This window comes from Ipomoea nil, unplaced genomic scaffold, assembly GCF_001879475.1.
Source record: "Ipomoea nil cultivar Tokyo-kokei standard unplaced genomic scaffold, Asagao_1.1 scaffold0164, whole genome shotgun sequence".
NCBI lineage: Eukaryota > Viridiplantae > Streptophyta > Magnoliopsida > Solanales > Convolvulaceae > Ipomoea > Ipomoea nil.
In genome coordinates this window covers 105,311-115,713 of record NW_017616592.1, presented here as the reverse complement: position 1 = coordinate 115,713, position 10,403 = coordinate 105,311, and the positions used below count along the sequence as shown (strand labels likewise).

Here is a 10,403-nt window from a genome sequence, read left to right as displayed (position 1 = left end):
GACTTTTCAAGTTTCAATTCTGGTGGTGAATTCCAGCCGGTGTTTGAAGCTAACAAACATGTAGGGTGAAAGAGACTTGCATTGACAGTTCTAATGGTCACAAGAGTGAAATTTAGGAACAATGTAAGATAAAAGAGATTGTAATATAAAAGAAGGATTTAATGTCCAGGCTTCATTCCAATTTATTTTGAGATAATTCAGAAAGTAAAAAAATAAATAAAAAAAATAACATCCTAAATAATTCATAAAGTAAAAAATACTATGCAACCCAATCAAACTTTGTTTAAGTTGTTAATTTTATAATCCCAAACTTTGAAGTTCCACTTTTATTGAGAGTCACATATTGATCAACTATGAACGATTTAAACAGCTTGTACGAAAATCACACTTTTTAATTAAATGATGAAGTTACTTTGGTGGGAAGATGCATAGAGTGGAATTCATGGTACTAAAACCTCCATCAATGACCAGGTTATGCCCGTTCACATACTTCGACTCGTCGGAGGCCAAGTACAGCGCCGCCTCCGCCACATCTTCCGCCTTCAGCACCGCCCCTTTGAGGTTGTTGTAAAGCTTCTTGAGATCCTCATCGGTTGTCAACCCCAAAGCCTTCATCCCCACCGGGTTGCACACGATGAACGGAGAAACGCAGTTGACTCGAATCCCGCACCGTCCCAGCTCCACCGCCGTGTTTTTCGTCAGCCCCAGCACCGCGTGCTTGGCGCTGGTGTACGAGTGCGGCGTGGTCCCCGCCGTGGTGGACGCCACGCTGCCGAGGTTGACGATGGAGCCGGCGCCGTTCGGGATCATCGCGCGCGCCGCGTGCTTTGTGCCGAGGAAAGTGCCCACCACGTTCACGCCCATCACCTGTTAGATATCAATATAGTCTAACGTTAATACCGAGTTCGATTCTCACAAGTGACGACCCTTTGGGCCAGTCTCTGTGCCTCTCGGAGCGAATCGAGTGGATCTGGACCGTTAAATGAACAGAGAAAGATTGGGACCACAATGTGTGGTTGACACAAAAAAAATAATCTAACGTTAATGAATACAGTGAATACAAAGCCAATATTTTACCAAACAGGGCCAATATATATTAGATACGCTAACTATTTTACAAAACAGAACCAATATATATTATACGAGAAAATCCAACCTGCTCGAACTCGGACTTGTCGTTCTGGAGGATGCTGGGCTTCGTCACTCCCAGCGCCGTCGCTGCGTTCACCATGATATCAAGCTTCCCGAACTTGGCCACGGTGGCGTCCACCGCACTTTCGACGTCGGATTCCTCCACGATGTTGCAGTGGAAGTAAACGGCGGCGGCCGGGTCCAAATCCTGGCAAAGTTTTTCGCCCAGCTTGTCATCGGTGTCCGTAAACGCGACCTTAGCTCCATGTTTCAAGAAGAGCTTTATAATTGGCTCGCCAATTATATTAGTGCCGCCCGTTACAAGGGCAACCTTTCCTTCAAGTCTAAACAAGCAAATAACACATTAATAACCAATCAACTAGGATCGCACTAGGGTGGGCGTTTCTGGCTTGGGTTCAATTTTTTTTTTTCGATCTTTCGATTTTAAAAAATTTAAAATCATTCGATTTAACATTAGAGTTTGGTTCGATTTAAACAGATCGATTTCGATTTGAATTTAATTCGATTCGGTTTAAGATCTCCAAATTCGATTCGATTCGATTTAAGATCCCCAATCAAAATTTCAAGCTTAAGACTTGAAAATGTTTCTTTTGATTGAATAAGAAGAGATCTGTGTTATTTTATTCACACTCCATAATAAGAACATCGAAATTAAATATTGTGTTTGACTAAAATCACACTCTTCTAACTATTAGAAAAGTAGTGATGTTTGATCACTTAGAAAACTTCAAGAAGAAGAAAAAAAAAAAAAAAAAAAAAACCACTCAGTCACCCACTTTTAACCAGTCATCCAAAGTGATTAGTAACATTTTTCGCCAACAAAATTACTCAAAAAAGATTGACCGATTAGATAAACAATGGCAATGGCTGCTAGCATATTTGTATTTTTGTATGAACAAATTAACTATTAACTATACGGAGTATATATTATATGATGAAAGGAAAATGGGGAGGGGGGCAAAGTATGAAATAAATTTACATACCTTCTATCTGCAGAAGTTGAGGCCATTGAGAGATTTAGGTTGGTTGATAATAAGATGATATCAAAATGTAGTTGCACCATTGCCATTTAAGTACTAATCCACTGCTGCTGATTAACAATTTTTTATGCCTTAACGTGTAGCTCAAGGGATTTATAAAAAAAAATTAAAAAAAATTTTTAAAAAAAAAAAAGTCAGAACGAATAAAAACAATAGTTTTCTTAATCTGGGTCGGACGAGGATATATATTACTTATCAAAAACTCATTATGATATCATAAAAAATTATGAGTTATGTTTAATAGTTCAAATTGGATTATTATTCATTTTTGAAGGCATTATTATTATTATTATTATTATTATTATTATTATTATTATTATTATTATTATTAAGTGTAAAATAATAGAGTACATCATATATATATATATATATATATATATATATATATATATATATATATATATACACGTATGTATGTATGTATGTATAGGTTCCAGATCAGGTGAGGACGTGAGGACTAATCCAGATCATCTATTGAATGCACAATAAATTGAGCATGAATGCACAATAAATTGAGCATAAATGCACAATAAACTGAGCATGAATGCACAATAAATTGAGCATGAATGCACAACAAATTGAGTACGGGAAATTAAATCCATTGCGTAGAATTAAATCACATCCATTGACTTATTTAAATGAAAAGGATCAGATAAGTCCTCATGCCCTCAGCTAAGGATAAGTCCTCATTTGATCCTTAATATATATATATATATATATATATATATATATATATATATATATATATATATATATATATATATATATATATATATATATATATATATATGCGAGTTCAGGTGCGACGATCCCTTCCCGTACGGTCATGCGGCGATTTTCAGAATACACCAATAGGTAAGCAAAATATATACCATCGACGTTAGGAAATGTACTACAAAAACACACACAAATTAGGTACGCATCAACAACAACAACACACCATTAGGTATGACTAAAAGCACCACACAGTATTCGGAAATACACCATTAGTGGTAGGGAGGTATATGATGTATCTTTTTTTTTTTTTTTTTTGTGTTTTGTGTATTTTTTGGTGTATTTTTGCATATCATTGTTGTGTGTTTCTCTTACACTTTTGGTGCATATTATTAACACTATTGGTGTATTCTGAAAACCGCCGCACGATCGCATGGGAGGGTGTCGCCGCATTTGAACTTTTATATATATATATATATATATATATATATATATATATATATATATATATATATATGCGCCACTGTTCACCCATTCCCATGAGTCCGCGTGGACAATCCACATCGGCTAGGATTTTACAGCATTTTAAAAAAAAATTCCTTTTCAATTGTATTGCCAAGAGTTGTTTCGTAATTACAATGTGCAACTAAAATAGGTAAAATATTATTTAATGGTGTTTTCCATATTTTTTGGGATATTTTATGAATTCACTGTAAAATTTTATACACACAAAATGCATGTGCATAGTTGGTTATACACACAAAATGCATGTGCATAGTTGGTTATGTTACATAGCACAATAGTTTAAAAATATACTCATCACCCAACAATTTTAATAATCAAATTGCATATGCATAGATGATTAGGATATATTGCATAGTGAAGAGGTTTTCATATACCACCCGCCATTTATTTTGTGGACGAAAATGCATATGCATAGTTCTATAGAAAATATTGCACAGTATACAAGTGATAAACTATCCCCTCCAATTTTGACCTTACAGTCCAATTTGCACATAGGTTTTCGATACATGACATAGTATAGATGGAAGAATCAAACCAAAGGCAATTTTAAGTCAAAAATTGTATATGCACAGTTCCTAAGGGTACATTGCACATATTACAAGCAATTATAAATCACACTGAATTTTAAACTCCAAGTAAAAGTTGCACAGATGTTTGCGTTGCAATGCACAGAATATAAAAAGTATTCTTTCCCCTTCTAAATTTACCAACAAAATAAGATATGCCCAGTTGTTTATGTTTAATTACACAGTAGTAAAGGAACACTCTAATCCCGGCCTATCTAAGGAATAAATTTCTAAATTAAACCCAATTAATACGGACGACATTAAAACTTAATAACCCTAAAATATCCCTAACTTAATTTCTCTCCCCCAAATCCACACTCAAAATTAGGTAATAAAAAAAAAAACAAATCTTATTTATAGACCATTAATTGATCACTAGTTTTTAATGAATCAGATCTGTCCACACACGGACTCATGGAAAGGGTGAACTCATATGATCATGAGTCTATATACATATAGTCACACTTGTGTGAAACCGTCTCATGGATCCTTAGCTTATTCCTAAGACGGGTCGGGACAATATGCAAATGTAATATTTATACTAGCAAATGTAATACTAAATAAAAAAATGAAATATTTTTACTTAAAACATAATACTTTTGATGACAAATGTAACACTTTTATATTTTGATATAAAAGTATTACATTTCTCATCAAAAGTATTTCATTTTCTTTATAAGTGTAATACTTTTGATGAATATAAGGGAAAGTATTACATTTTCGATCTCATATAAATAATAAATATTTTATTCATGATTTAGTATTACATTTGCTAGTATAAGTATTACATTTTATCTTGACCCGACCCGTCGCACGGACAAAGATCTGCGAGACGGTCTCACACAAGTTTTTTGCCATATATATATATATATATATATATATATATATATATATATATATATATATATATATATATATATATATATATATATATATATATATATATATATATATATATATATACTGTCGCACTTGTGTGAGACGATCCATGACACATGTCAAATTTAGGATGGTTCGTTGCTTGTTACTTATAACAGAAATCATAATACTTATTACAAAAATTTAATATCAATTTAAAATAAATAAGTTGTTACTTATAATAGATATTGTAATATTTGTATATATATGATGAAATTGTGATATTATTTAAGGTAAAATGATTAGTACTAATGGTAAATATTGTAATACTTATAATTGAAATTGTGATACAACTGTAATCCTAATGTAAATATTGTAATATTTACATGTGAAATGTTACTATTGAAACACTACTGAAAATTTCGTTGTTTCTATCCAACAAAAGTTGGACGGAAAACGACATATTTTGGTCAGAAAAGAGGTTTTTGACCAACATACCTATTAGGACTCTTATATTTGTAGTCTGTTAGGAGTCTCTGTCTATCTTTCTATATCATTATTGTACATACTTTGTTTACGGTTATGTTCAATAATACAATCCTCATCTGGTATCAGTATCCAGGTCTGTTCCATGGCAACCTTGGGAGACGATAATGACGGTTCTATTCGTGATTCTTCTGAACGGACTGTGTCCGAGGTTGCTCCCACATCTATTTACCCGAACCCTAGCCTTTCTTCGGCTCACCATTTTGTATCGATTAAACTTACTGCCCATAATTATCTTTTTTTGGCGGACTCAAATGCTTCCGTTCTTGGAGGGCCAGGGATTACTTGGCTTCGTCGATGGTTCCTTGTCATGTCCGACGGCGGTTGCGCCGGTAGAGTCCATGGCGGAGAGCGGCGGCGTCGTGGCTACTGGTTCGTCCGTGTCTGCTTCCGATCAGTGACGTCGCTAGGACAAGGCTATTTTATCTCTCTTGATTTCGTCGCTGTCTGATGAGATGATGCACATGGCAGTTGGCCAGTCGACGTCACGGGCCTTGTGGCTGGCTGTGGAGCAGGAACTGGGGTCGGCGACGAGGTCTCGGGCGCTCCGGCTTCTTGGCGAGTTACAAGCGTTGTCGTAGGGCAGCTCGTCCGTTTCTAATTACCTCGGCCGTGCAAGGATGCTCGTGGAGGATTTGGCTATGGTCGGTCGTCCGATTACCCTCAACGATCAGAATATTTATGTTTTTCGTAGATTGCGGTCGGAGCTTCGTCCTCTCGTTGCTCCACTGACACGCGATTCTTCGGTGACATTGACTGAGCTTTCGGATTATTTGACCTCTCAGGAGTGGATTTGTGCGGCTGGTGGTGGTGACTCTGGTTCGCCGGCGGCAATGGCGGTTCACCGCGGTCGTGGCAGTCGCACGGGCAATGGGCAGTCGCATGGTGGCTCGGGCAGTGGTGGTTCGGGCAGTGGTGGCTCGGGCAGTGGCAGCTCGGGCGGTGGTGGCTCGGGTCGTGGTGGCTCGGGCGGTGGTGGTCATGGTCGAGGTGGACGTGGCCATGGTCGTGGTCGGCCTGATGTTTGTTGTCAGATTTGTGATAAACAGGAGCATTCTGCTTTGAATTGCTACCGCAGGTATTCTGAGTCGCCTGGTCCACAGGTGCATATGGCCTATTCCGGGGACGTGGGTAGTCCTATTGATTCTCATCAGTGGTTCCCTGACACGGGTGCCACTAATCACGCCACTCCTGACTCCTCGGTGCTCACTTCCACTGCTGGCTATGACAGTTCTGACACTCTACGGGTTGGCAATGGTGCAGGTATGCCTATACTTAGTGTTGGTTCTGCTTTGATAGCCTTTTCTGCTAAATTGTTCAAATTAAATGATGTCTTGCATGTCCCTGGCTTGTCGTCTTCTTTGCTTTCTGTTCATCGTTTTGCTAGGGATAATCGTGTCTTTTTTGAGTTTCATTCTGCGTATTTTCTTGTGAAGGATCTCTTGACCAAGGAGGTGCTTTTAAGGGGGGAACTTCGGGCGGTTTGTATACTTGGCCTGCTTTGTGTCGTAATCCGTCTGCTCATGTTGCTGCGCGTATGTCGTCGTCTACTTAGCACACAGGCGGCTTGGTCATCTACACACACGAGTTTTGCGTCAAATATTACAGTTGTCTGGTGTTAGTCAATTTAATTCTAGTGAATTGTCTAATGTCTGTTCTTCGTGTCAGTTAGGGAAATCTTCCCGTTTTCCATTACCTCGTATTACTACTTCTAGTACTCGTGTGTTAGAACTTATTTACACTGATATTTGGGGCCTTGTGCCAATACACTCTGTGAATGGTTTTCGTTACTTTGTTTTATTTGTGGACGATTATACACGTTTTGTATGATTTTATCCTATGCGTGCAAAAACTGATATCTACTCGATCTTTGAACGGTTTCGGTCACTTGTTTAGCGTTCGTTTTCTCATAAAATTGTTTCTATTCAGTCCGATTTAGGGGGAGAATACAAAAAGCTCCACTCTAGTTTTGCGTCTCTTGGTATCCGTCACAGGCAGTTCTGTGCGTATACGCATAAGCAGAATGGTCGGGTAGAGCGTCGCCATAGGCATATAGTTGAGACTGGCTTGGCCTTAATGGCTCAGGCTTCTGTCCCTTCTCGTTATTGGGACTATGCATTCGAGACTGCGGTCTACTTTATCAACAAAATGCCTACTCGAGTTTTGGATAATGAGTCTCCTCACTATCGTCTGCATCGTTCTCCTCCATCCTATTCCTTTTTGCGTGTTTTTGGGTGCCTTTGTTTTCTTCTATTGCGTCCGTATAATCGTAATAAGCTGCAATATCGATCATCTCCATGTGTTTTCTTAGGGTACCCTGACTTTTTTCGTGGCTATCGTTGCTCAGACACTAACACTAATAAGGTCTTTATTTGTCGCCATGTGCGATTCGATGAGTCTGTTTTTCCGTTTGCTAGTTGTGTTTCTTCGCAGGTTGTTGACAGGCCCCGGTTGGTGCCACGGGGTGTTGCTCCCGTTGTCTCGATTCCTGCGCCAGTGGTGCCAAGGTGGTTAGGGCGCGCTCTCATGTGATGGCCACACGGAGTATGGGTCCTAAGGAGCATGTGGCCTTGATGTCTGTTGCTGATTCGCTTGAGCCCACTTGCTATTCACAGGCGATGCGACATCCCGAGTGGCGTGAGGCCATGGATGTGGAGTTTAATGCCCTACTTTAGAATCACACGTGGCGGCTTGTTCCTTATACCCCGGGTATGAATGTTGTGGGGTGTAAGTGGGTGTTTCGGGTCAAGTGGAATGCTGATGGCTCTGTTGAGCGGTACAAAGCCCGGCTGGTTGCTAAGGGCTTCAATCAGGTGCCTGGGAAGGATTTCTTTGAGACCTTCAGTCCGGTTGTTGAGTCTACCACGGTTCAACTCCTACTCTCTTTGGCTCATTCACGTGGTTGGTCCATCCGGCAGTTGGATGTCCACAATGCATTTCTGAATGGCTCTCTGGATGAGACTGTGTATATGCGTCAGCCGCCCGGTTATGAAGACAAGTCGAATGCTGATCATGTGTGCTTTCTTCAGCGCTCTCTATATGGGTTGAAGCAAGTTCCTCGTGCATGGTTTACTCGGTTGCACAATTTTCTGCTTTTTGTTGGCTTTGTTCCTTCTAAAACTGATGTTTCCTTGTTTGTCTATTCTGATGGTGGTGCACAGTTGTATTTTTTGGTGTATGTCGATGACATCCTGGTTATGGGCTCAGATTCAAGTTGTGTCGCAGGTCTTGTGGCTAAATTGGCTCAGGAGTTCAAGATTCGTGATATGGGGGGCCCGTCCTTCTTTCTTGGCATTGAGATTGTGCCGCTACCTGATGGTGTTCTGCTCTCTCAGCGGCGCTATGTTCAGGATATTCTTAAGCGTGCTGGAATGGTGGACTGCAAACCGGTCTCTACTCCGGTCTCGGTTGTTCGTTGTGATGATGACGAGGCCACTCCTTACGCAGATCTTACTCACTACCTTAGTTTGGCTGGTGCTTTACAGTACTTGACAGTGACTCACCCGGACTTGTCTTATGCGGTTAATCGGCTTTGTCAGCGTATGCAGTCTCCCACCACGGCTGATTGGAGTCTGATGAAACGGGTCTTGCGGTACGTCAAAGGTACACTTAATTTGGGGCTTTGTGTTCGCAAGTCCTTGTCTACGACTATTCATGCTTTCTCCGACTCGGATTGGGCTAGCAATCCGGATGACAGCAAGTCCACGAGTGGTTTTGCGGTCTATGTGGCCAACTATCTGGTTTCCTGGTCGTGTCGGAAACAGCGCACTGTGGCGCGTTCTTCTACTGAGGTTGAATACAAAGCCTTGGCTGATGTCTCGGCTGAGGTTTTGTGGCTTGTTTCGCTGCTTAGGGAGATTGGTTTTCCACCGGCTACTGCGCCTACTCTGTGGTGTGACAACTTGGGTGCCACCTATCTCTGTTCAAACCCGGTATTTCATGCCCGAACGAAGCATGTGGAGATTGATTACCACTTCGTTCGTGACAAAGTGTCCAAGAAAGAGATTCAGGTTTGTTTCATCTCTACGAAAGATCAGGTGGCTAACATTTTTACCAAAGCTCTTCCATCTACTCGTTTTTCCTATCTGCGAGACAAACTCAACGTTGCGGCTGCTCCACCTTGAGTTTGAGGGGGAGTATTAGGACTCTTATATTTGTAGCCTGTTAGGAGTTGTAATTTTGCATTTCCTCATTTTACGTAAAATATCAGAAATAGTTGGCTGACTTAGAATACTGATTGATTCAGTTAAGCGCCTACTCAGTAATGATAGATCATGAAGAGAACATCAGAGAAAAAAAAAACAAACACACAGAACGAACACTCACAATGTTTACCCAGTTCGATACGGTGTATATCTACGTCTGGGAGACGATCACATAGTCGTCCAATCCACTAAATCATAATCCAATGTACAAAGGTAGATATACAATAATCTTACCCAAGTGCCCCACACAAGGTACAAACCCAGTCTACACAGGTTTAGTGGATTGTTGAAGATGGAGAGCCATGCATACAGAAGTCCAATGAAATCCCTTCACTTGGAGAGCCCACTCTGATGCAGTCCACTTCAGTGACGTTCTATAAGGTTGTTCCCACAATAGTGTGATCTTAGTGTCCTTTCGTTTAAGCAGCAGTAACTCTTCTCAAGTTCATCATCTTAATCACCGTGAACATGTTGTATTGAGAGGGTGCATGACAATCAAAGATCTAGTCTCATAAAGCTGATATGGAGCGTTTCTTCTTCTTATTCGTTGTAACCCTAGTTCCCTTCAAGAACTGGTACTTATAGATCCTTCAATAAACACTCTCCATAGATGTCTTTGATTGTAGAAGGTAGGACTATAAAAGAGGAATGTAATCTTAGCAGATTAGGTCCATTACCTTCTTTGAAGATACGCTGATCGTCTTTCCATACTGGGCTGATAATACGGCGTGAGCCTCTTAAGGAAACTGCTTCCCAAAGTCAGATCTTCAGTGTCAGTTCTTCTGTTGTTGCTTCTG

At 40.0% G+C, this 10,403-nt stretch overlaps 1 protein-coding gene across 1 annotated transcript; it reads right to left on the bottom strand.

Annotated features, from left to right (window-relative positions):
* Positions 1-274: 274 nt before the first annotated feature.
* Positions 275-2,238, bottom strand: LOC109175640 (secoisolariciresinol dehydrogenase-like). Its single transcript, XM_019324950.1, has 3 exons — positions 2,136-2,238; positions 1,157-1,475; positions 275-867 (listed from the first exon to the last, which is right to left on the bottom strand). Exons 1-3 carry the CDS (start codon positions 2,219-2,221, stop codon positions 409-411), a joined length of 864 nt encoding a protein of 287 aa, XP_019180495.1. The 5' UTR covers positions 2,222-2,238; the 3' UTR covers positions 275-408.
* Positions 2,239-10,403: the final 8,165 nt, after the last annotated feature.